The following is a 27,864-nucleotide window of genomic DNA, read 5'->3' as shown; positions in this document are numbered from 1 at the left end:
AAAGTTACAACTTATTGATATACCCCAAGACATGAATCTCAGAAAATTATGCGGAGGAAAGAAGTCAGATACAAAAGAGTACACTTCGTGTTATTCCATTTTTATGAAGTTCAAAAGTGAAACTAATCCACGGTGATAGAAGTTGGAACCAGCAGCTGCTTCTGTGGAAGGTACGTGGATTGACTAGGAAGGAAGCAAGGGAACCACCTGGGGAACAGGAAACGTTCTATAGCTCGCTGGGGTGGTGGTTACACAGGTGTACACATTTGTCAAGACTCATCCAACTGTATGCTTCAGATCAGTGCATTTTACTGTATGTAAATTATTCCTTGATTTAAAAATATATACGTGTTAAGGAATCACAGGAAAAAGCCACTTGTTTTTCTAAGTCTAATCAGGAAAGACTTCACAAAGACTGACACTTGAGCAGGACCTTGAAGGAGGAATACGATGCTTTCTACCTGGAGCGAAAAACAAGAACAAAGATGTGGAGGTTTGAGAGCTCATGGTGCATCGTAAACAGAGGCCTCAGGGATGTGTTTGAAAATGTCTGGGAAGGGAGGACAGGGAATGGTGGGGGGCAGGAAAGTGGTTGGGATCAGAGTGTGAAAGGCCTTTTATGATATACACTTTCTAATAAGGACAATAAGAAATCCTAGAAGTGGTTAGATTATGGTTTTGTCTGACTACATAAATAATATATGCTCTGTATGTGGAACCTAGAAAAATGGTACAGATGAACCAGTTTGCAGGGCAGAAGTTGAGACACAGATGTAGAGAACAAACGTATGGACACCAAGGGGGGAAAACCGCGGTGGGGTGGTGGTGGTGGTGTACTGAATTGTGCAATTGGGATTGACATGTATACACTGATGTGTATAAAACAGATGACTAATAAGAACCTGCAGTATAAAAAAACAAACAAACCAACCAACAAAACAACTAATACTAAACTTTCTTTGGGTTATTTGTATGAAAATATGTTAATATAAATGTTTCAGACATTACATGAAATTTCTAAAAATCTTATATGTTCTGGTATAATGTTATAAGTCATAATTCTAGTTATTACTTTAAAATGTATATCTCTATAAATTTTCTTGTCAATTGCATTATTATGAACTTTCATCAAATCTTTAACTGTGGTCATTTTTAAGCCTTTTGTCATTTGCAGACAGTTCTGGGTGTATTCTAATGCTTTTGCAAAAATGTTCCTATAAAAGGGTTTCATCTTCAAGAAATTCATGGAAAAGACTCTGACAGGTACAGGTTTCTGGTAACTGACTATACTGCTGAACTGAATGAATAAGCCTTTTCAGAACTCTAATGGAAAACTGATGAATTCATAAAAGTGCTAACAAAAGATCAAGATAAAAAAAATTAATTACATGGGACTGAGTGAACTGATGAGGATGATTATAATTTTTGTGATTTTCTGTTTGAATATAAAAAAAAATCCCACAAGGACTCAGAGGCAAAAAATATACAAATCAATTTTCACTGCAAAGTAAAGGAGCTGTTACAGTGGAGGATTACTGGACTCAATGTCAATATTATGACACAGTATGAGTGTGTTTCGTGTTGGGTATTTGCAATCATTGTTGCTTTTGTTGTGGTCATCCATTTACAATGCTTGGTGTCAGTTTATTTACCTCTTGTAAAAATAAAATACAGTGTGTGTGTGGAAAAAAAAAGGAAACTCAGAAATGCAGAGAAATGGAAAGTGTATTTAAAGTCACCTCTTCGCTAATGCAGATGCTACTAATGTTTTTGTGTTTTTCTCTCAGATATTTTTCTATGTATTGATACTTTTAAAAAGTCCTTAAGTAATTAACATGATAGCATATTGTTATTTAATATTTATAAACCTAATTTTTATTTGCCGGATAATGTTTCTTTGGATGGATTTGTTGGTCTAAACTTTTCCTTAGTGTTAAACATTAATACTTTTCTTCTAGCTTTTTGCTACTATAAATAATGCTGTGACCAATATTTTATTTAAATAAGAGGTTTTCCATATTAAAACAAATAATATATGCTCATTAAAAAATACAAATATTTAATTATGAATAAAGCCAAAAGTCCCCCATAATCCTAACTCCCAAAATAGTCATAGTTTTGTATGTTTGTGCGTTAACATTCACTTTTAAATATTTAATAAACAGATCTTACCTACTTTCACTATTGTATTCTTGGTATCTAGCACAATGTCTGGCATAAAAAATATTTATTGAATGGAAGAATGGTCTATACCTTGCTTTTGTTTTCTAACATATTCCAAATATCCTCATTCTTTCTAATGGCTGTAAAGTGTTCTGCAGTTGGACACCAAGCTCTGTTGAAAGACATTCATTGCAAATTCCTTACAGTTACAAGACTATTACAAGATCCTATGTATTCAGATGTATTTCTGGAAGATAAATTCCTAGAAAAGCAACTGCTGGTTCACAAAACGCACATCTCAAAATCTTATAGATATTTTATAAATTTTGCTAAATTACCACCCAAAAGGATTGTACTGAGTTGTCTGCTTACAACATGCTAAACATGACAAACAGCAACGTGCTGTTTCTACCATATGCTAAACAATTTTTTTTATTTTATTGAGATTAATTGACATACAGCACTGTATAAATTTAATATGTATGGTATAATGATGTGACTTACATGCATCATGAAAATGATTATCACAGTAAGTTTAGTGAACATCCATCATCTCATATAGACACAAAATTACAGAAACAGAAAAAAATTTGTGTGTGTGATGAGAACTCAGGATTTATTCTCTTAACTTCCATATATAATGTACAGCAATGTTAATTATATTTATCATGTTGTACATTATATCCCTAGCACTTATTTATCTTAAACCTGCAAGTCTGTAGTACTTTTTGACTGCTTTCATCCAATTCTCCCTCCCCCCACTGCCCACCTCTGATAACCATATATCTGATCTTTTTCCATTTGTTTGTATGTTTGTTTGCTTGTTTTTGAAGTATAGCTGACCTATAACACTGTTAGTTCCTGTTACACAATGTAGTGATTTGTTATTTCTATACACTTCAAAATAATCACCACAATAAATCTAGTTACAGTGTGTCACCACCCAAAGATATTACATAGCTATTGACTATATTCCTCACACTGTACACTTCATATCCATGACTCATTTATTTTGAAACTGGAAGTTTATACCTCTTACTCTCCCTCACCCATTTCCTTCCTCTCCCCACCCGCCTCTCCTCTAACCACCTGTTTTGTTCTCTGTATCTATAACTCTGTTATGGCAAGATTTCATTCTTTTTATGGCTGAGTAATATTCCATGGTGTGTGTGTGTGTGTGTGTGTGTGTGTGTGTGTGTGTATGTATCACATCTTCTTCACCCATTCATCTACTGATAGGCACTTGGGTTGCTTCCATATCTTGGCTATTGCAAATGCTGCAATGAACACAGGGGTGCGTATATCTTTTCTAATTAGTGTTTTTGTTTTCTTTGGATAAATACCAAGGAGTAGAACTGCTGGATCATATGGTAGTTCTATTTTTAATTTTTTGAGGAACCTCCATCCTGTTTTCCATAGTGGCTGCACCAATTTACACTCACCAACCATGCAGAAGGGCTCCCTTTTCTCCACATCCTTGCCAACACTAGTTATTTGAGGTCTTTTTGACGACAGCCATTCTGACAGGTGTAAGGTGATATATCACTGTGGTTTTGATTTGCATTTCCCTGGTGATTAGTGATGTTGAGCATCTTTTCATGTGCCTGTTGGCCAGCTGAATGCCTTCTTTGGAAAAATGTCTTTTCAGATCCTCTGCCTGTTTTTTTAATTGGATTGTTTGTGGGGGGGGGTTCTTTTTTCTTTTTTCATTGCAGCATTTATAATAGCCCAGATATGGAAGCAACCCAAGTGCCTATCAGTAGATGAACGGGCAAAGAAGATGTGATACATACATACATACATACATACACACACACACACACACACACATATACATACGTTGATGTTGAGTTTTATGAGTTCTTTATATATTTTAGATATTAACCCTTTATCAGATATATTATTTGCAAATATCTTCTCCCATTCAGTAAGTGGCCTTTTCATTTTGTTGATAGTTTCCTTTGCTGTGCAAAAGCTTTTTAGTTTGATGTGGTCCTGTTTATTTTTGCTTTTGTCTCCCTTGAGACATATCCAAAAAAATACTACTAAAACTGATGTCAAAGAGAGTACTGCCTATGTTTTCTTCTAGAATTTTTATGGTTCTATGTGTCTGTTTTTATGCCAATACCATACTGTTTTGATTACTACAGTTTTATAACATATCTCCTTTCTTTTTGTTTGTTTTATTAAAGTTTGGTAGAATTCTTCAGTGAAGCCTTCTAGGAATTTCTTTATATAAACTGCAAATTCAATGTCTTTAATAGATTTTGGGGATTTCTGGTTAGCTCCAACATGTAAAGAGCTTGAAAGCTGTCACTCTCACACTTACAATAAGAAAACACTAAACACATTGTAAAGCAATTATACTCCAATAAAGATGTTAAAAAAAAAAGAAAAAGAAAACACTAAACAAACTGAAAATCAGTAATATTTCTCACCACCATTAGAGAACTGAGGTCTCAAGACAAGCCATCATCCTGAAATCTGGAGAGACAGGTGAATCCAGAGTGCCACAGCTGAGATTTGCTTACCTAGAGCAGAAGTTGGTGGAGCCATAAACAGGTAGGGACACCTAAATGCTAATTTTGACAAATTGCTAGAGCCTAAGTATGGAATAGCTTAAAAGTGAGAAATTCCTAAGACTAGAACAGAGTCTTAAGAGCCCCACACTTTTGAGGGTTTTACCTCCAGGAGCCCTGCCAAATTCTCAATGAAGAGCTCCCTGTGGCTCTGGCAGGGAGAGGGTAAGGATAATCATTGTAAAATATGCCCAGAGGGACTTCCCTGGTGGCGCAGTGGTTAAGAATCCGCCTGCAAATGCAGGGGACACAGGTTCGATACCTGGTCTGGGAAGATCCCACATGCCATGGAGCAACTAAGCCCGTGTGCCACAACTACTGAGCCCACGTGCCACAACTACTGAAGCCCGCACGCTTAGAGCCCGTGCTCCACAAGAGAAGCCACCGCAATGAGAAGCCCGCGTACCGCAATGAAGAGTAGCCCCCGCTCGCTGCAACTAGAGAAAGCCTGCACGCAGCAACGAAGACCCAACACAGCCAAAATTAAATAAGTAAATTTATTTTTTAAAAAATTAAAAGAAAAAGTAAAATATGCCCAGAGCATCCTCCATAACAAAGGCCTACTTTCTAGGAGAAAAGACAGTACAAGAGCCTTATCCCACCTAGAAGAAGGGCACTTCTCCCACTCCAGCCCCCATTAGCCTTCCTGTCTCACCTAAGGGGAGGAAAAGAACTAAGAGATGCTTAGTTAAGAGATGTAGCCCCACCAAAAAACTGAGACTTAGTCTTAAGATTATAGGACATGGCCCCTCTCCCACACCGACCTTACTGCCACCTCAGTAGGGCTCCAATATAAAAACAGTGGGTTACAGTTCAAAGATCTGCAAGACATAAGACTTTCTTTGAGAAGGAGCACAGGGGAAGCCCAAAGTCAAGAGGGGAGACAACAACAAGGACACTAGAGGAACTTGAAGCCTCTGGTACTTAGAGCTGCAGCAAACATTAAATACAGTCCAGCTTTTGCCCAGACTGACATAAAACTTACACTAAAGGCCTATTTACTTCAGCTCCTGTTACCTAATACACGATGTACAGCTTTCAGTAAATAATCACAAGGCACCTTACAAGGCAAGAAAAAACACTCTGAAGCAATATAGCGATAGTCAGATTTTCTAGTTCTTCTTGAGTGAGCTTTTTTACAAAGGAATCTACTTCATTTAAATTTTTAATTTACTGCCTTTAAGCTATTCATAATATTCCCTTTTTACTTAATAATGTAGAGGCTGTATTGATGTCTCCACTTATTCCTGATACTCATCATTTGTGCCCTCTTTTTTTCCCTTATCTATCTGGACACCGCTTTACCAATTGTACTGATTTTCTCAAAGAACCAGTTTCCTTTTATTGATTGCTCCATTGTTTTTTCTGCCTTCTATCTGACTTCTGCTATTCTCTTCGCTACTTCCTTTCTTCGGCTTATTCTAGCTTTAATTTGCTCCTCTGTTTCTAGTTTCTTAAGTAGAAGTTTAAGCTCTTGCTTTTAAACATTTTAACTTATCTAATGTAAGCATTTAATGCTAAAAAACTTCCCACTCTATTCTCTCCTTAGGGACTTTGCTTTGGCAACTATCCCCTCTCTTGCATCAATGTTTCCCTTTCCACTGAATCATCCCCATCTTCATATAAACATGCTGTTACAGTACAATGTTAGAGAGAAAAAAGAAAAAAGAAGAATGCCGTCTCTTGCCCTCACATCCTCCTCAGGCTATCATCCCATTCCCCTACTATAATTATACGGTTATCTGTACTCTACGTGCTGTGGCTACTTCCTTATCTCCCAATCTCTATAACCCACTCCATTTAGATGTTCACCCCTACACTAAAATTGCTTTTATCAAAGTCACCAGAAAATTCCATCTCTCCATGTGCAGCAATCAGGTCCTACTCCTCACATCTTACTCATTGCTCAGCAGCAGCTGACATACTTCCCCCGGCTCTCAGGCCACCACACTCCCCTGCTTTCCCTTCTTTCCTCAGTGATGACCCCACCTGCCCTTTCCTACCTGTCAAGTGGAGTGCCTCAGGGTTCAGTCCTCAGTCCCCACCTTTTCCTTTTGACATAACCCCATGATCCACCTGCCCTTCATCCACTCCCAAAATTTTAAGTCATATCATCTTATGTATTCGAGCTATTCTATATTATTTCCTAACTTGTAGTGCATTTGTAGCTGCCTTATATATTTCCTAAAAACAAAGATCTCCACCATCTTGTTCTTTTCCATCCTTTTGAAGTATCTCTCTCTCTCTCTCTCTCTCTCACACACACACACACACACACACACACACACACACACACACACACACACAAGATAAAGTATCTAACACAATGTTCTGTGCATGGTAAGCCCTGATTAAACGCTGTAGACTCCACCTCTGATTTTGCTCAAGCACAGAAAATATGTATGGATATACTATTAGGTATAAGCAGGATTTACAGTGACCCACACTTAAGCAACAAGTACCACCTACTAATTATTGAACCTTAAAGCCAGGACCCACTCAGGTCTCATAATCTACTGTCGTCCCCTTAGAATATATCAAATCCCCAATTCTTTTACTAAGGCTGAGACCATAAGCCAGGTGAGTGGTTCCTTCTATTCAGCATTTTCAATAAGGCAAAGGTAAAATATGTAGTTCTTTCCATTGGGGGTTTCTCATATGTTGAGGCTGGTCACAGGGAAATCCCTTTTCCAACTAAATATCAAACAAATAACAATTAAACTAGAGCCACGATTGCAGTGTGGAATGGCCAAAGAAATTGTACGTGAATCTGGGCTGTTACCTGAGGAATGTGCCCCTTTTCCATTACAAGTTAGACCAACGAGTCCTTGATTCCTGAGGATATTTCATCTAATAAAACAATTAACATAAACCTGGAGCAGCCTCATTTCAAACCAGAGTGAAAAGGCATCACATGGTTTTGCGTTTCAGGCCCTAACAATTCTCTGTGTAGCGTGTCTGACGGTGAAGGCCATGCTCAGCCCCTTAGCTGCACTGACTCCTCACCAAGGGAAGAAAAAACAAAACGACTCTACAGGCTGCTCGGGGTCACTGGGTAGAAACTAAATTGTACTCTCCTAGTCAACCAACTCCCACCTTCAGCCAGTATTCCGTGATGGTTTATACATTCACTATTTTACAGTTACTTAGGAGACTTTTCAAGGGCTTCCAGGACCTTTGAGGATTCTCCTCCATTTGGTTTATGACACCTCAAGGAACTTCTCTGCACCAAACTGCTTCTGAACACACAGAAACGAAACAGGCCTTATAAATTTTAAATCAGATAACAAAGATTTCTCTTTGAAAAGAGTCTCCGAGCTGACCAGTGACAAATAACATAATGTACAGCCAAGTTTTATAAGAGACAAAAATTGTAAAACAAATACTGCAGGATACACTATTCCAAAGAAGAGGAAACATGAGAAACAAGTAGTGACAAACAATCTTTTTATTGTTTACTGAAAAATACAGCTCTGGAAAGAGTCTATTGCATTGTGTATGGGACACAAGGTCTGACACTGCAAGTATACATGACATAACAGTATAACTTATATAAAACGATACATACTGTACATAGAGACGGTACCCACCCCTCTAAACACTAAAATATAACGGAATGCAGTAAAGTCTTTTATTAAATGAGAAATGTAAACATCGCAATCATAAACAAAGTGCTCTAAGCAAAGAACTTTGAGATTGTTTTGTTGTGACATCTATCTACCTGGAGTTAGGAATGGTGCAGCCTAGGAAACACTTAGCCAAATAGAAAGCTAGCACTCTCAAGGAGCTCGTCCCAGGGAGTGGGCTGCTGATGCCTGAGACAGGCTGCCACCCTGGCTTCCGCGGGGCCCTCAGGTCCACTCTGACGATTAATCCACGTCTTGGGGCTAGTTTGAGGCGAGCAGGAAGAGGACCAGGTAAGAGGAAGCTTCTGTCATGACTCCTTATCCTGTACCAACTCTACAGGATAAGGACACCTAGCATTTTTGACGTGTACCTGCCACTCTCAGCAAACAAGGAAATGTGCTTGAGAAGAAAAATATTAACATTGGGAACAAAAGCCATCTTCTATACAGTCTTCAGACACCATTTATTCCTTTCAGCCATGTTTTCACTAAGCTGCTCGAAGAGGCTGCTACTGTATTGCCAGTCACACAGGCTAGGATCAAGGGCAACGAAACTCCTCCCATTACAACTGCTAATTCAGATGAGTTAAAAATAAACACAAATTTCTTAGAGAACCAAAACTGATCTCAATTCCTCACACGGCAACAGAGTCAGGTGCTGCAACAGCATTCACATTCCAAGGTCAGCTTTAACTACAGCCACACTTCCCTCCAAACTGAGAAAGCCCCGTGTGGAGGAGAACATACAAACAAGATTACCACCAACAGCTCCTCTCCAAATACTATCAGGGCTCAGAAAGCTCAGTAGAGATAACAAACACAAAAAATAAAAATTAAAAAAATAAAGCACACCTCAATATATACACACAACAGGGGAAGACTACTCTCCCCCTGGGCTTCCTTGGCATTAGGCAAACAAGGCTACTTGCAATAACAGTGCCTAAGCTGGCTATGGCAATGCTCACAAGAGAAATAAGGAATTACAAAGTTCCTTTATTCATAGGTAATCAAGGATTATTAAATAAACTATTAAATAAAGCTAAGACAACAGTCTCACCATCAAAGAAAATTTTCTTCCTGCCCGAGATGCTTTTATAAATGAGATGTCACAATACCCCAAATTCCTTACTTAATATTAAACTATTAATGCACACAGGACATCCTCAGAGCTCAAGCATGAGTAATATTAATATTCTCAGATATTTCTATACTTTACAGATCAGCAAATATTTAACCAGACTATCCGTTTAAGAGATGTGTATATCAACAGTAATAACCAACTCTATATTTTTCTTATCCTGTTCATCAAAGAACACCATGCTCCAATAGGAATGAAGCCCAGTTCAGTAGGTATCTTGTTCCCCTCAACTCTGCACAATAGATTTCACTATTCAGTCTCTATGTCCTTGACTCTCCTACGACTCACCTAGTTTAAAGAAAATCTTGTAAAAAGGTGGAAAATTGTAAACCCCAGCAAAAACATCGGTATTAGTGCTGAAGTAAGCTTTAGCGGAATAACTATAATTGCTTATGGGACTGTTTACAGCCTTGCTAGAAACCCTATTCCTCCTGAATCCCTAGATTGAAAAATTCAAATAATTTAAACATGAGAGGGGATTTCTCTGGTAAAGGTCTAGTTCACATGTAAGGTTCTGGTCCCTGGAATGATGTGTGGCTAACCCAAAATACTGGCTGCGTTTCCATTTTAAACATGTCTGTTATTCTTCCCCACCACAGTACTGTCAAATTCTCCCATCTGTCACGTCACTGGTGAGCTCTCTCATTTGCTGCTTCTATTTCTTTTGGCTGTTGTACTGCACATACGGGATTCACTGAGCTTCTCACTTAAATGTGTAGGGAATTTACATTTCACACCATCAGCTTCCTAAAAGCCATCAACTGGGAACAATTGCTCTTTACAAAGGAAACCAAAAGCACTGTTTGGAAGCTGAACCAAGATCTTAGATACTCCTATAAAGGGAATGCTGTAGCTGTCAGCAAAACCCAGAGACATTTACAAGATCTAAAGATTATATGGGCTATGTTAAAAGCGTGAATTTGGCAGTTTTAGTCGTATTTCCAATTTTTCACTACACCATCTGGGGAGAAGTACTAGTTAATATCACAGGAGCAAATTATAAGCGTCAACACCACCCTACTAGCTTGTTTTCCTCCTGCTTTTCGTAAACTTCTGCCAGCTCCAGTGAAGCCTGTTCCAGGGTACATCACTCAGCAACCTGCAGAGCTGCTCAGAGATAGAACAACAGGCTTCACCTCAACTAGTCCGGCAGCAAGCACTCAGCTGGTAAACACTGCCTTGGGGCAGAGCCCATGGAAAGCCTTGAGCCCAGGAAAGACTTACAGAAGTTGCACAAAGATTCTTGGTTTTATATCATCTTCCCAGGAAGTTGGAAAATAATTGGTTTTTAGTTAAAGAAACATAACCTATGCTCAAAAATCTAATGTCATGTAATGCTTCAAACAAGCAAAATCGAGAATGAAAAAACTAGAGGAAAATACAGTCTATTAATCAATAGCTTACTTTGGTTAAATGATCATAGTTAGTCAGTGCAATGTATTATTATATTTAGAAGCACGGCCTACCATGTTCTCATAAAACAGGGTACCAGTGAAGGATGTGACAACAGTTCACAGAGATAATAGCCCTTTAGCCTTCTGTGACTTCAAAACTCGAAACGACAAAGGCTAACCAGGATTTGACCTTCAGATACTCACTTGCCCAAAGAAGGCTGAGTTAAGAGACAGCTAAACATCTGATTCTTATTCACTTACGGCGTTCTCAGGAAGTTCCTGTTTGGACACCGATGGTTCTCAACCTGGCTGCACATCGGAGTCATCTGGGAAGTTTTAAAAAATCACCAAATGCCCAGACCAATTAAATCTGGAGGGTGCAGTCCAGAAATCAGTATTCTTTATGTTTCCCCAGGTAGTTCTTTCTAATGTGCAGCCTGGCTGCACACCACGGATGAATCCCTTTCAGAAAGCTGTTGCATGAAAGCCATGCTGTATCTAGATAGTTTGGTTTTTTCTAATTCCACCAGGAAAAGGGATTTTTAGAAAAAGGCACCACTGCGCTTCCTCTAAAGAGGCAGCTTACTGTTTGAGAAGCGCTGGTCCTTGGAGGTTATCTGGAGCGCTGGTTGAAGAGGAGGGAGTCCTTGTCTTGGCAAAGCAGGCAGAGTTTCAGGCTTCGGCAGCTGCCTCCAGAAACAAAGAAGGCCCAGATGCCCGTGAGCACCAGGATGATGTATGCCAACACCAGATTTAATCCAGAATAAGGACTTATGAAGGTCTGCAAGGGGAAAATAACAGCAAGCTTATTAAACATGTGGATTAACCAAAGGAAAAGGAAAATATGAAACACTTTCAACAGCTGAGGTGTGTTCCACCAAACATACGATGTATGTCATGCACCCACAAAGACACATAGGACTAACCTAGTCAACAGACACTAGCCCGTAAGTCTGTTTCTGTGTAAGTGAAATGGGACTGAGGTGAAGCTAAAATAACACCAGTAAGGCGCTCGTGACAGGCTCTGGCACAGGGTATCTGAGAATAGTCCTGATAACAATCAATGCCACATGGGGCAGAGTTAGTGTTGTCCCAGCTTCCCCAAGTCTTCCGTGTTGGTCTCCATGGCACACGCGGCATGTTGAGGGCAGCAGCAGGAAGGGCCATCGAGCGTGCCCGACGTGCTGTGCTGTGGACTTATCACCTGGGTCACACATTCCAGTTCCACGATGATAACCTGTGAGCTAAGGGCCCATTTCATAGAAGAACGATCTCAGATTTAAGGACTCGATAGGCTAGGCAGCTAGGAAAAGTGAAGCCAGATCTGGCTCCCAGAGTGAAAAGATGCTGGGTGTAGGAGAGCTTTTGACTAGAGTGAGGCAGGGGGCATCTCTGTCTAGCTGACGATGGGCAGGGAAGTGCCCAGGGCTGGTGAAGATGCAGGAAGGCTGAGACGTAGAGTTTATCTGCCTTGAGCAAAAGGACAGCTTTTTAGAGGTGGGAACTGTAACCTGGCCGCCAAGCTTCTCTTTGGGTCTGTGGAGAGAAAATACTGGGTTGGCCAAAGGTTCGTTCGTTTTTTTTCCGAAGGATGGCTGTAGTAGCACTTAGTTGTCTTTAACTTCATTCAAAACAATTCTGTTAGATTGCATGTGACAGCTGTCATATCAGCGTGCGTTTAAAAAAAGACTTATCAAAATTGGTGACTTTTTGTGTAGCCATTTTAATACTGAAGATGGAAGAAAAAAAGCAACATTTTCAGCATATTATGCTTTATTATTTCAAGAAAGGTAAAAACGCAACGGAAATGCAAAAAAAGATTTGTGCAGTGTATGGAAAAGGTGCTGTGACTGATCGAACGTGTCAAAAGTTGTGGGCAAAGTTTCTTTTTGGAGATTTCTCGCTGGACCATGCCCCACAGTTGGGTAGACCAGTTGAAGTCGATAGCAATGAAATCAAGACATTAACTGACAACAATCAATTTTATACCACGCAGCAGATAGCTGACATACTCAAAATATCCAAATCAAGCACTGAAAATCATTTGCACCAGCTTGGTTATGTTAATCGCTTTCATGTTTGGGCTCCACATAAGTGAAAAAAACCTTCTTGACCGTATTTCCGCATGCGATTCTCTACTTAAACGTAATGAAAACATCTCGTTTTTAAAACCAATTGTGATGGGCAGTGAAAAGTGGATACTGTACGACAGTGTGGAATGGAAGAGATCGTGGGGCAAGCAAAATGAACCACCACCAACCACACCAAAGGCTGGTCTTCGTCCAAAGAAGGTGATGTGTAGATGGTGGGACTGGAAAGGAGTCCTTTATTACGAGCTCCTTCCGGAAAACCAAACGATTAATTCCAACAAGTACTGCTCCCAATTAGACCAACTGAAAGCAGCACTCAAAGAAAAGCGTCAGCAATGAGTCAACAGAAAAAGCATAATCTTCCATTAGGATAATGCAAGACAACATGTTTCTTTGATGACCAGGCAAAAAGCTGTTAAAGCTTGGCTGGGAAGTTCTGATTCTTCCGCTGTATTCACCACACATTGCAGCTTTGGATTTCCATTTATTTCGGTCTTCACAAAATTCTCTTAATGGATCAAATTTCAATTCCCTGGAAGACTATAAAAGGCACCTGGAGCAGTTCTTTGCTCAAAAAGATAATCAGTTTTAGGAAGACAGAATTATGAAGTTGCCTGAAAAATAGCAAAAGATAGTGGAACAGAACAGTGAACACGCTGTTCAATAAAGTTCTTGGTGAAAATGAAATATGTATCTTTTATTTTGACGTAAAAACCGAAGGAACTTTTTGACCAACCCAATATATTCAAATGGCAACCGTAGAAGGTAATCAGAAGGCAGACCTAATGAAATACCCAACAGAAGATAGATGTTACATAACCAGGGCCCAGTTTTTAACTATTTCTGTGTTAATTGGCTCTTAGAGTTAGCAAGAAAGTGAGACAAGTCCAGGTTACTTTAGTAAAAATCCTTAGTATTAAGGGAACGTGAGGGAACAGCACCTTTTTCAGCTGCACAACTGCTGAGGGTTCCAAAAGTTCATTTAAAAACTGCTGATGAGATGCCGCGAGGTACTAGTGAAGACCACAGTGCCTATCCTAATGGAGCTTATATACCAGTAAGGGAGACAAGTAATGAATGAAGAAACAAATAATTCCAAATTGTGATGAATGCTAGGACAGAATAACTACAACTGAGATGGTGCTAGCATAGGTAAGAACAAGGCGATCTACCTGGGGTTGGGGGGGGGTCAAGGAAGGCACTGAGGAATCAGCATTTAATCTGAGACTTACAGGAGGAGGAGAGAGCCAGCCTGGTGTAGACCAAGGGAGGGAACCAAAGGAGGGCAAAGAGTTCATTGCAGCTGAGAACCTGAGAGCTGATATAAATGATGTGTAGGGGGTTTCCCTGGTGGCGCAGTGGTTGAGAGTCCTCCTGCCGATGCAGGGGATGCGGGGTCGTGCCCCGGTCTGGGAAGATCCCACATGCCGCGGAACGGCTGGGCCCGTGAGCCATGGCCTCTGAGCCTGTGTGTCCGGAGCCTGTGCTCCACAACGGCTATGGTGAAAGCAGGGAGACTAGTTAGGAAGACTCTGCACTGAATGAGGAGAGTACAGGTTGGTGACTTAGTCCAGGGTGATGGTGGTAGAGATGGAGAGAGCAGATGATAGGAACTGATGGGAGTTGCTGGTGGATGGAATGTGAGGGAAAGGGAGAGGCCAAGAATGACTTCCATGTTTCTGGCTCTAGGTAAATGGTGGTGCTATTTAATGAGATACAAAAAGACTTGAGGAAGACCAAGCTTAAAAGACTTGGAGTTAATAAGAACCTGCTGTATAAAAAAATAAAGCAGTCTTAGAAGGGTGGTTGAACAGAAGGCAAAATGTGCTAGAAGCATGAGAGAAGAAGCAGAGACAGAGTTTGCGGAGGCAACTCTTTGAGAAATTTTGCTGCAATGGGAACCAGAAAAAAAAGTCATAGCTCGAAGGAGAATAGGCAACAATGAAGAGTTTTATTTAAGATATGTCTATATGCTGGTGAAGAGAGGGACAGGCTGGTGATGTAGGAGAGAGGGCACAGTCAAAGGAGTAAAGTCCTTAAGTAGGAGGGAATTAGGTCTAAAGCCCAAGTGGAGGGACTGGCCTTTGACAGAAGAAAGGATACTTCCTGTGCTGGGCCAGGGTAAGGTGGGGAGATGGGTTCTTCTTAACAAACAAGAGGCTCTGACTGGGTCAGTTTGTCACCTCTGCCCAGCAGCGGCAGCAGGGGGAGTGCCTCCAAGGCACCTCACTGTCCTCACCCTCACCCTGCCTGCACATGCCCTTGGATTCAGGATACCAAGAGTGACAAGATAAGGTCCCATCACTGATGATCAAACTCTAATTAGAGAGGTAGATGTAAAAACTGTATCAAATAAAATAATGCTGGCCGGGGAGGGGGGTTATAACACAGCTATAAATAAGGGCTAGTGATACTGCTGAGTCAGAAATGTGCACCTTTTCCAGGGAGGCCTCACATGAAATGCTCAGGAGTTTTCCAAACTGACCTAGGTCAGCAGTCATTGCAGATAAAACAGCGCGAACAAAGGCACTCCCTGCTGGGGAGCCACACTGGATCAATTTAGATGGAGGGTATGGTGTGAACTATGGGGAGCAGCAAGAGTACGTTGTGCACCAGTAAAATCAGTAAGAGGCTTATGTCAAAGAAAGAAGTCTGGGTTTCACTCCACTGGCCTCTGCTACAGCTCATCGCCCTCTCCTCCCCAACACACCTGGCTTCAGGACACCTGGCTCCTGCTGCTCTTCTACTTCACTAAGTTGCTCCTTCTCAGTCTCCTTTGCTGGCTCCTCTTCTTGCCCCAACCTCAAGGCTGAAATGCCCCAGGCCTTAGTCCTTGGGCCTCTTCTCTTGTCTGCTGATACTCACTTCTTGTACTCATCTCTTCGAGCCTGGATTTCTCTCCCAAACTCCAGACTTTTTCATCCAACTGCCTAACTGCCTTCTCCACTTGAATGTCCAATAGGCGCCCCCACGGTAACGTGACCAAGGAGAACTCCTGATCTCCCTCACAAGCTTCTCCATCCCAGCTGATGGCAACTCCATCCTTCTAGCTATCCAGGCCCAAAGCTCTGAAGACATCCTTGGCTCCTCTTCTTTCTCTCCCTTGCCTTATCCAGTCTGTCAGGAAATACTGTTGGCTCTACTTTCAGAAATATGTCCTGAATCTGAACATTTCTCATTATTTCCACTGCTATCTCACCCCAGTTATCACCACCCTTCTCTTGATGACTGTAATCTCTTCCCCCGTTACAGTCTACTCTGAACACAGCAGTCAAAACGATCCTTTCAAAACGTGATTCAAGTCATGTCCCTGTACTCAACACCCTACAATGACTCCCATTTCACTGAGAGTAAAAAGCTCAAGTCTTGCATTATCTAGATGTGCTTCTCATTTCCAACCTCTACTTCCATCCCCAACCTCAAATCTGTGACAGTATCTGCTACTAAATTCCCCAGGCTTACTGGTTCTGGTCACCCTCACTTCCATAAACATGCCAAGCATGTTCTTTAGTCTTAGGACTTTGCCACTGGCTGTTTTAGTCTTGGATGCTATTTCTCCAGACAGCCACATGGCCAACTTGACTTTTTTGTTCAAATGTCACCTTCACAATGAAACCTACTTTTGACTACATAGTTCCAAAATTCAACATCCCCAGCCCACACAATCTGGAACCCTTTTAACCTGCTCTACTTTCCCTTTTTTCCCACAGCACCTATCAATTTTAATATACTATAAAACTTTTTATTATGTCTACTGCTTACTGCCTCTCTCTGCACTAGATGGTAAAGGCAGGGTCTTTGTTTTTTTCACTAAATTGTTTTGTTCGCCTAGAACAGTGCCTGGAACATAGAAGGCTATTTGTCAAATGAATGAATGGCCAATTGGATCCATAAAAAGGATATTTCCTTTCTCTTGCAACTTCCTTTCTGTTTATTAAAGTGTACATAGTAGAAAATTTGGAACATGCCAAAACCCATAAAGAATAAAAGAATCCACCCAAAAATGAAAGCTGTTAATATTTTAACGCACTCTCTCGCCAGTGGTTTTTCCATTAAGATTTGAATTTATGGTCCTGAACCAAGATGGCGGAGTAGAAGGACATGCTCCCACGCCCTCTTGCAAGAACACCAGAATCACAACTAGCTGCTGGACAATCATCGACAGGAAGACACTGGAACTCACCAAAAAAGATACCCCACATCCAAAGACAAAGGAGAAGCCACAATGAGATAGTAGGAGGGGCGCAATCACAGTAAAATCAAATCCCATAACTGGTGGGTGGGTGACTCACAGGCTGGAGAACACTTATACCACAGAAGTCCACCCACTGGAGTGAAGGTTCTGAGACCCACGTCAGGCTTCCCAACCTGGGGGTGCAGCAACAGGACGAGGAATTCCTAGAGAATCAGACTTCGAAAGCTAGTGGGATTTGACTGCAGGACTTCGACAGGACTGGGGGAAACAGAGACTCCACTCTTCGAGGGCACACACAAAGTAGTGTGCATATCGGGACCCAGAGGAAGGAGCAGTGACCCCATAGGAGACTGAACCAGACCTACCTGCTAGTGTTGCAGGGTCTCCTGCAGAGGTGGGGGGTGGCTGTGGCTCACCATGGGGACAAGGACACTGGCAAGCATAAGCTCCAGGAAGTACTCCTTGGCGTGAGCTCTCCTAGAGTCCGACATCAGCCCCACCAAAGAGTCCAGGTAGGCTCCAGTGTTGGGTTGCCTCAGGCCAAACAACCAACAGGGAGGGAACCCAGCTCCACCCAACAGCAGTCAAGCCAACTTAAGTTTTACTGAGCTCTGCCCACCAGAGCAACAGTCAGCTCTACCCACCACCAGTCCCTCCCATCAGGAAACTTGCACAAGCCTCTTAGACAGCCACATCCACCAGAGGGCAGACAGTAGAAGCAAGAAGAACTACAATCCTGCAGCCTGTGGAACAAAAACCACATTCACAGAAAGACAGACAAGATGAAAAGGCAGAGGGCTATGTACCAGATGAAGGAACAAGATAAATCCCCAGAAAAACAACTAAATGAAATGGAGATAGGCAACCTACCAGAAAAAGAATTCAGAATATAATGACAGTGAAGATGATCCAGAACCTTGGAAAAAGAATGGAGGCAAAGATCGAGAAGATGCAAGAAATGTTTAACAAAGACCTAGAAGAATTAAAGAACAAACAAACAGTGATGAACAATACAATAACTGAAATGAAAAATACACTAGAAGGAATCAATACCAGAATAACTGAGGCAGAAGAACAGATAAGTGACCTGGAAGACAGAATGGTGGAATTCACTGCCACAGAACAGAATAAAGAAAAAAGAATGAAAAGAAATGAAAACAGCCTAAGAGACCGCTGGGACAACATTAAACACAACAACATTCGCATTAGAGGGGTCCCAGAAGGAGAAGACAGAGAGAAAGGACCAGAGAAAATATTTGAAGAGATTATAGTCGAAAACTTAACTAACATGGGAAAGGAAATAGTCACCCAAGTCCAGAAGGCGCAGAGAGTTCCATACAGGAAAAGCCCAAGGAGAAACACGCCGAGACACATAGTAATCAAATTGGCAAAAATTAAAGACAAAGAAAAAGCAGCAAGGGAAAAACAACAAATAACATACAAGGGAACTCCAATAAGGTTAACAGCTGATTTCTCAGCAGAAACTCTACAAACCAGAAGGGAGTGGCATGATATACTTAAAGTGATGAAAGGGAAGAACCTACAACCAAGATTACTCTACCCAGCAAGGATCTCATTCAGATTTGATGAAGAAATCAAAAGCTTTACAGACAAGCAAAAGCTAAGAGAACTGAGCACCACCAAACCAGCTCTACAACAAATGCTAAAGGAACTTCTCTAAGTGAGAAACACAAGAGAAGAAAGGACCTACAAAAACAAACCGAAAACAATTAAGAAAATGGGAATAGGAACATACATATCGATAATTACCTTAAACGTGAATGGATTAAATGCTCCAACCAAAAGACAGAGACTCGCTGAATGGATACAAAAACAAGACCCATATATATGCTGTCTACAAGAGACCCATTTCAGACCTAGGGACACATACAGACTGAAAGTGAGGGGATGGAAAAAGACATTCCATGCAAATAGAAATCAAAAGAAAGCTGGAGTAGCAATACTCATATCAGATAAAATAGACTTTAAAACAAAGAATGTTACAAGAGACAAGGAAGGACACTACATAATGATCAAGGGATCAACCCAAGAAGAAGATATAACAATTATCAATACAGACGCACCCAACATAGAAGTACCTCAATACATAAGGCAACTGATAACAGCTATAAAAGAGGAAATCAACAGTAACACAATAAGAGTGGGGGACTTTAACACCTCACTTACACCAATGGACAGATCATCCACAATGAAAATAAATAAATAAACAGAAGCTTTAGATGACACAATAGACCAGATAGATTTAATTGATATTTATAGGACATTCCATCCAAAAACAGCAGATTACACTTTCTCCTCAAGTGCACACAGAACATTCTCCTGGATAGATCACATCTTAGGTCACAAATCAAGGCTCAGTAAATTTAAGAAAATTGAAATCATATCAAGCATCTTTTCTAATCATAATGCTATGAGATTAGAAATCAATTACAGGGGAAAAAACGTAAAAAACACAAACACATGGAGGCTAAACAATACGTTACTAAATAACCAAGAGATCACTGAAGAAATCAAAGAGGAAATCAAAAAATACCGAGAGAAATGACAATGAAAACACAACAATCCAAAACCTATGGGATGCAGCATAAGCAGTTCTAAGAGGGAAGTTTACAGCTACACAAGCCTACCTCAAGAAACAAGAAAAATCTCAAACAATCTAACCTTACACCTAAAGGAACTAGAGAAAGAAGAACAAACAAAACCCAAAGTTAGCAGAAGGAAAGAAATCATAAAGATCAGAGCAGAAATACATGAAATAGAAACAAACAATAGCAAAGATCAATAAAACTAAAAGCTGGTTCTTTGAGAAGATAAACAAAATTGATAAACCATTAAACAGACTCATCAAGACGGAGAGGATTCAAATCAATAAAATTAGAAATGAAAAAGGAGACGTTACAACAGACACCACAGAAATACAAAGCATCCTAAGAGACTACTACAAGCAACTCTATGCCAATAAAATGGACAACCTGGAAGAAATGGACAAATTCTTAGAAAGGTATAACCTTCCAAGACTGAACCAGGAAGAAATAGAAAATATGAACAAACCAGTCACAAATAATGAAATTGAAACTGTGATTAAAAATCTTCCAACAGGGCTTCCCTGGTGGTGCAGTGGTTGAGAGTCCGCCTGCTGATGCAGGGGACACGAGTTCGTGCCCCGGTCTGGGAAGATCCCACATGCCGCGGAGTGGCTGGGCCCGTGAGCCATGGCTGCTGAGCCTGTGCGTCCAGAGCCTGTGCTCCGCAATGGGAGAGGCCACAAAAGTGAGAGGGCTGCGTACCACAAAAAACAAAGACAAAAATCTTCCAACAAACAAAAGTCCAGGACCAGATGGCTTCACAGGTGAATTCTATCAAACATTTACAGAAGAGCTAACACCCATCCTTCTCAAACTCTTCCAAAAAATTACAGAGGAAGGAATACTTCCAAACTCATTCTATGAGGCCACCATGACCCTGATACCAAAACCAGACAAGGATACTACAAAAAAAGAAAATTACAGGCCAATATCACTGATGAATATAGATGCAAAAATCCTCAACAAAATACTAGCAAACAGAATCCAACATCACATTAAAAGGATCATACACCATGATCAAGTGGGATTTATCCCAGGGATGCAAGAATTCTTCAATAAACGCAAATCAATCAATATGATACACCATATTAACAAACTGAAGAATAAAAACCATATGATCATCTCAATAGATGCAGAAAAAGCTTTTGACAAAATTCAACACCGATTTATGATAAAAACTCTCCAGAAAGTGGGCAGAGGGAACCTACCTCAACATAATAAAGGCCATATACAAGAAGCCCACAGCAAACATCATTCTCAATGGTGAAAAACTGAAAGCATTTCCTCTAAGATCAGCAGCAAGACAAGGATGTCCACTCTCACCACTATTATTCAACACAGTTTTGGAAGTCCTAGCCACAGCAATCAGAGAAGAAAAAGAAGTAAAATGAATACAAATTGGAAAAGAAGAAGTAAAACTGTCACTGTTTGCAGATGACATGATACTATACGTAGAGAATCCTAAAGATGCCACCAGAAAACTACTAGAGCTAATCAATAAATTTGGTAAAGTTGCAGGATACAAAATTAATGCACAGAAATCTCTGGCATTCCTATACACTAATGATGAAAAATCTGAAACAGAAATTAAGGAAACACTCCCATTTACCACTGCAACAAAAAGAATAAAATACCTAGGAATAAACCTACCTAGGGAGACAAAAGACCTGTATGCAGAAAACTACAAGACACTGATGAAAGAAATTAAAGATGATACCAACAGATGGAGAGATATACCATGTTCTTGGATTGGAAGAATCAATACTGTGAAAATGACTATACTACCCAAAGCAATCTACAGATTCCATGCAATCCCTATCAAATTACCAATGGCATTTTTTATGGAACTAGAACAAAAAATCATAAAATTTGTATGGAGACACAAAAGACCCCAAATAGCCAAAGCGGTCTTGAGGGAAAAAACGGAGCTGGAGGAATCAGACTCCCTGACTTCAGACTATACTACAAAGCTACAGTAATCAAGGCAATATGGTACTGGCACAAAAACAGAAACATAGATCAATGGAACAAGATAGAAAGCCCAGAGGTAAACCCAAGCACCTACGGTCAACTAATCTATGACAAAGAAGGCAAGGATACACAATGGAGAAAAGACAGTCTCTTCAATAAGTGGTGCTGGAAAAACTGGACAGCTACATGTAAAAGAATGAAATTAGAACACTCCCTAACACCATACACAAAAATAAACTCAAAATGGATTAGAGACCTAAATTAAGACCAGACACTATAAAATTCTTAGAGGAAAACATAGGAAGAACACTCTTTGACATAAATCACAGCAAGATCTTTTTTGATCACCTCCTGGAGTAATGGAAATAAAAAGAAAAATAAACAAATGGGACCTAATGAAACTTCAAAGCTTTTGCACAGCAAAGGAAACCATAAGCAAGACGAAAAGACAATGCTTAAAATGGGAGAAAGTATTTGCAAATGAATCAACAGACAAAGGATTAATCTCCAAAATATATAAACACCTCATGCAGCTCAATATTAAAAAAACAAACAACCCAATCCAAAAATGGGCAGAAGACCTAAATAGACATTTCTCCAAAGAAGACATACAGATGGACAAGAAGCACATGAAAAGCTACTCAACATTACTAATTATTAGAGAAATGCAAATCAAAACTACAATGAGGTACCACCTCACACCAGTTAGAATGGGCGTCATCAGAAAATCTATAAATAACAAATGCTGGAGAGGGTGTGGAGAAAAGGGAACCCTCTTGCACTGTTGGTGGGAATGTAAATTGATACAGCCACTATGGAGAACAGTATGGAGGTTTCTGAGAAAACTAAAAATAGGGCTTCCCTGGTGGTGCAGTGGTTGAGAGTCCGCCTGCCAATGCAGGGGACATGGGCTCGTGCCCCGGTCCGGGAGGATCCCACATGCCGCGGAGCAGCTGGGCCCGTGAGCCATGGCCGCTGAGGCTGCGCATCCGGAGCCTGTGCTCCGCAATGGAAGAGGCCACAACAATGAGAGGCCCGCGTACCCCCCCCAAAAAAACCTAAAAATAGAATTACCATATGATCCAGCAATCTTACTACTGGAATATACGCTGAGAAAACCATAATTCAAAAAGACATATGCACCCCAAAGTTCACTGCAGCACTATATACAATAGCCAGGTCATGGAAGCAACCTAAATGCCCATCGACAGACGAATGGATAAAGAAGATGTGGTACATATATACAATGGAATATTAGCCATAAAACGGAACGAAACTGGGTCATTTGTTGAGACGTGGATGGAACTAGAGACTGTCATACAGAGTGAAGTAAGTCAGAAAGAGAACAACAAATATAGTATATTAACACATATATGTAGAACCTAGAAAAATGGTACTGATGAACCAGTTTGCAGGGCAGAAATTGAGACACACATGTAGAGAACAAACGTATGCACACCAAGGGGGGAAAGCAGCGGCAGGTGGGAGTGGTGGTGATGAATTGGGAGACTGGGGTTCACATGTACACACTGATGTGCATAAAATGGATGACTTATAAGAACCTGCTGTATAAAAAATATATAAAATAAAATTTAAAAATTAAGAAAAAGAAAGATTTGACTTTACATAGCTGCCGTCATATTAAGGGTAACTTTAGTATCCTGTATGACTGAAAGGTTTTAGGTAAGAAAGGCAACGAGATTGTTTTTTAGATGGAACAGAGAACAAGAAGCCCAGTATAAGAAAACCTGATATGAACTCTAAATGGATGGAGAGGAGAGACACATGAGGCAGGACACCATCAGAAGGAAGCTTTTCAATACTGTAGGTGAGAAATGATAAAGGTCTGGACAAAGCAGTGGCTGGGATAATTCTGATGTAAGTATATGACACGTTACAATTAAACTAAGACCAAACCATTAAACAGTGCTTAAACAATACATCTAGTCAAGTATTCTTTTTAAATTACTTTTGAAAACTGGCATTATAATGTCAGTGAGGAGAGAGTAAGATGGGTACTCTTGACATTCATCAGAATGCATAAAAATAGTACAACCCTTGTACAGAGTATTTTAGCAATTTGCATCAAGGGCTTTAAAAATATTCACATCATTTGACTTCAAAAATCAATTCCTTGGAATGTAAACAATGAATTGAAAAAGTTTCACATACAAAGTTGTTCCAGACAGCATTATAATAACCAAAAGTAGAAAAACAAGTTATCAATCAGTTAAGCAAACTATAACTTTATGTAATGATCTAAAGCCACTAAAACTTAAATATTAAAAGGATTTATAATAACATGGAAATTTTTTAAGATGTGTTACATAACATAAGCATAATGCAAGCCTATTTCAGTTTGACTCTACCCATTAAAAGAAAGACACATACCAAAATAAGACACCAAAAAACTTTTATGAGATCAACCAACAAATTGTTATCTTTCTATGGTAAGAAAGATGATTTATCTATCATTCATTCATTCATTCTTTTAACTGACTTTTCTGAATTTCCTCATTTTCCTATGAGCATATATTTCATTCAAAGTGGAATCTACCACTTTAGATATGCAGACTTGAGCTCCAAAAACCGGTTTGAGCACAGTAGCAATACTCACCAGGGCTGACACCAGTAGATGGGTCAGAAGAACTACAAGCAGGGTGTACCACTTTTTCTTCTCACAGCCATCAAAAAACACAATGCCCCAGAACATGTGCAGCAATATGATCACCAGCGTCATGAAAGCTGAAAGACAGGCAACCATTAGTGCCCAGTCACAGGATAACAAACCCCAAAGCCCACTAAACACCTAGTCCTGGGACAACGCTCTTGGGGTACACCACATTACTGCGAGGGTTCAACCCTATCTGACAGAAGTGGGACCCTGACACATATTTGCTTGAATAGTAACTCTGAGAGCAACATTCCTGAACCAGGGGGCCAACTCTGAAACAGCTTCTCATCTAGAACATGAATTTGTAAAAACAAAAAGTCAACTTGGATCTGGCTTTCAAGGAGTTTCTCTTAGGAATGCAATAAGACTACTGTGATATCTAATCAACTTTTCTCCAAATTAGCCTTCTGCACTAATTGCGAAACTCCCACCCTCCCCCGACACCACGCCACACAGCATGTAGGATCCTAGTTGCCTGACCAGGGATCAAACCAGCACACCTTCAACCCCACATTGGAAACTTGAAGTCTTAACCAATGGACTGCCAGGGAGGTCCCTGAGAAACTTTTCTCAATTAAAAGAAGTGTCTTCGAGCTTCCCTGGTGGCACAGTGGTTGAGAATCTGCCTGCCAATGCAGGGGACAGGGGTTCGAGCCCTGGTCTGGGAAGATCCCACATGCCGTGGAACAACTGGGCCCGTGAGCCACAATTACTGAGTCTGCGCGTCTGGAGCCTGTGCTCCGCAACAAGAGAGGCCGCGATAGTGAGAGGCCCGCGCACCGCGATTTAGAGTGGCCCCTGCTTGCCACAACTAGAGAAAGCCCTCGCACAGAAACAAAGACCCAACACAGCCATAAATATATTAATTAATTAATTTTAAAAAAAGGAGTGTCTTCAATTTAAACAAGTCTTCTCATTAAAGTGAAGTTTCTCCTTGGATTTTTTTTTAAGGACAATGGAAGACAAAAATATAAGAAATTGCAGTAATTATCCAAGATTCTTTCTTTTTTTTAACATCTTTATTGGAGTATAATTGCTTTACAATCATGTGTTAGTTTCTGCTTTATAACAAAGTGAGTCAGGTACACATATACATATGTCCCCATATCTCCTCCCTCTTGCGTCTCCCTCCCACCCTCCCTATCCCACCCCTCTAGGTGGTCACAAAGCACCAAGCTGATCTCCCTGAGCTATGTGGCTGCTTCCCACTAGCTATCCGTTCTACATTTGGTAGTGTATATATGTCCATGACACTCTCTCACTTCATCCCAGCTTATCCTTCCCTCTCCCCGTGTCCTCAAGTCCATTCTTTACGTCTGCGTCTTTATTCCTGTCCTGCCCCTAGGTTCTTCAGAACCATTTTTTTTTTAACTCACTACGCATAATTCAATTTCGTTTCTTTTTTTAAATTAATTAATTTTACTTTTGGCTGTGTTGGGTCTTCGTTTCTGTGCTAGAGCTTTCTCTAGTTGCGGCAAGCGGGGGCCACTCTTCATCGCGGTGCGCGGGCCTCTCACTATCGCGGCCTCTCGTTGCGTAGCACAGGCTCCAGATGCACAGGCTCAGTAATTGTGGCTCACGGGCCTAGTTGCTCCGTAGCATGTAGGATCTTCCCAAACCAGGGCTCGAACCCGTGTCCCCTGCCTTGGCAGGCAGATTTTCAACCACTGCGCCACCAGGGAAGCCCCCTCAATTTCGTTTCTTTTTATGGCTGAGTAATATTCTATTGTATATATGTGCCACATCTTCTTTAGCCATTCATCTGTCGACGGACACTTAGGTTGCTTCCATGTCCTGGCTATTGTAAAGAGTGCTGAAGTGAACATTGTGGTATATGGTTCTTTTTGAATTCTGGTTTTCTCAGGGTATATGCCCAGTAGTGGGACTGCTGGGTCGTGCAGTAGTTCTATTTTTAGTTTTTTAAGGAACCTCCATACTGTTCTCCATAGTAGCTGTATCAATTTACGTTCCCACCAACAGTGCAGGAGGGTTCCCTTTTCTCCACACCCTCTCCAGGATTTTTTGTTTGTAGATTTTTTTTTTTTTTTTTTTTTTTTGCGTTAAGTGGGCCTCTCACTGTTGTGGCCTCTCCCGTTGCAGAGCACAGGCTCCGGACTCACAGGCTCAGCAGCCATGGCTCACGGGCCCAGCTGCTCTGCGGTATGTGGGATCTTCCCGGACTGGGGCATGAACCCGCGGCCCCTACATCGGCAGGCGGACTCTCAACCACTGCGCCACCAGGGAAGCCCTGTTTGTAGATTTTTTGATGATGGCCATTCTGACTGGTGTGAGGTGATACCTCATTGTAGTTTTGATTTGCATTTCTCTAATGATTAGTGATGTTGAGCATCCTTCCACGTGTTTGTTGGCAATCTGTATATCTTCTTTGAAGAAATGTCTGCTTAGGTCTTCTGCTCATTTTTTATCCAAGATTCTTAAGCAACTGAAACTGAACTTGATCGGCGCACACACAGGTTTTTCTATGGAATACTGCATGTGTGCATGCATGATCAATTAATTTCAAATGTGGTAAGTACTACAAAGGAGAAGTACAATACCACCCGAGGGGGTTACAGCTTTTTTGTGCACTCATGGCTCTTCCTCATCATAGTATTTATCACACTTTGTTGTAATCAGCTGTTTGTCTTTATTCCCTCTATGAGTGGAACATATAAACATTAACTCGGCTGTTAAATAAAAATACTTAATTATTTGTGGAATGAGTGATTAAATGATCAAATGGACTTGCCCAAAATACTAAATTAATGAGCCAGGGTAAGACTTGAAATTAAGACTCCAATTCCTATACCTTGCCTATATACAAAATAACCAAGATATGGTAATGATTCTAATAAAAGTTAACGTTAGCCTACTACACAACTACAAAAAAAATAATTAACTTATGATACATTTAGTTTGTAAACTATGCTGACTTGTCACATGAAAACCTATGTACATACAGGTATCATATATTGTACATCTTGTCCTAACATAGACATACTAATTATACCCCATATTCCTGATTATTACTTAGGCATTTATAATGGAGTATGTTAAACTATTTAACTGAAAAATTTAAAAGGAGCTCATGCCTAAATACATGGTAACAGCAGCAGTTACAAATAATATATGCAATAAACGCAGATACATGCAAATTTGGGGTTATTATTTTTAAACGCAATAAGTAGTTTCTTAAATGTTTAATTCAAAGGTTATGCTCCAAAGAATGACGTTACAACAAATAAACTCTAGCACATGATAAAGTAACAGCTATTCTTGACTCTATAGGTATACATCCACAGCATGGTCAGCCTGCCGTCCTAACTCAGCTAAAGATATTAAAACACTTTATTTTCTTTGAATTTATAGAAATCACAAATACAATCCCCAAATTGCTAGCACATTTTTTACTTTCTTCCAAAAGAATC

The 27,864-nt window shown here is 40.4% G+C and overlaps 1 protein-coding gene across 6 annotated transcripts in view; it reads right to left on the bottom strand.

Annotated features, from left to right (window-relative positions):
- APH1B (aph-1 homolog B, gamma-secretase subunit) overlaps positions 1-27,864 on the bottom strand; it is a 120,957-nt gene that overhangs the window by 77,114 nt on the left and 15,979 nt on the right. For 5 of the 6 annotated variants that reach the window (XR_012330177.1, XM_019947881.3, XM_073801127.1 and 2 more), the window contains exons 6-7: positions 24,380-24,507; positions 11,487-11,681 (exon numbers count right to left, since the gene is read on the bottom strand). Coding sequence is in view for 5 of the 6 variants with exons in the window: in XM_019947881.3 (XP_019803440.1) it covers positions 11,514-11,681; positions 24,380-24,507 (296 nt within the window). In the remaining variant the exon portion in view is untranslated. Of the gene's footprint in view, positions 1-8,172; positions 11,682-24,379; positions 24,508-27,864 lie in introns of those variants that run through there. The other variant, XM_073801126.1, reaches the window with a different exon arrangement.

The sequence above is a fragment of the Tursiops truncatus genome, chromosome 2 (genome assembly GCF_011762595.2).
Source record: "Tursiops truncatus isolate mTurTru1 chromosome 2, mTurTru1.mat.Y, whole genome shotgun sequence".
Classification (NCBI taxonomy): Eukaryota; Metazoa; Chordata; class Mammalia; order Artiodactyla; family Delphinidae; genus Tursiops; species Tursiops truncatus.
The sequence above is the reverse complement of the archived record's forward strand: the minus strand, read 5'-3'. Positions and strand labels throughout refer to the sequence as shown.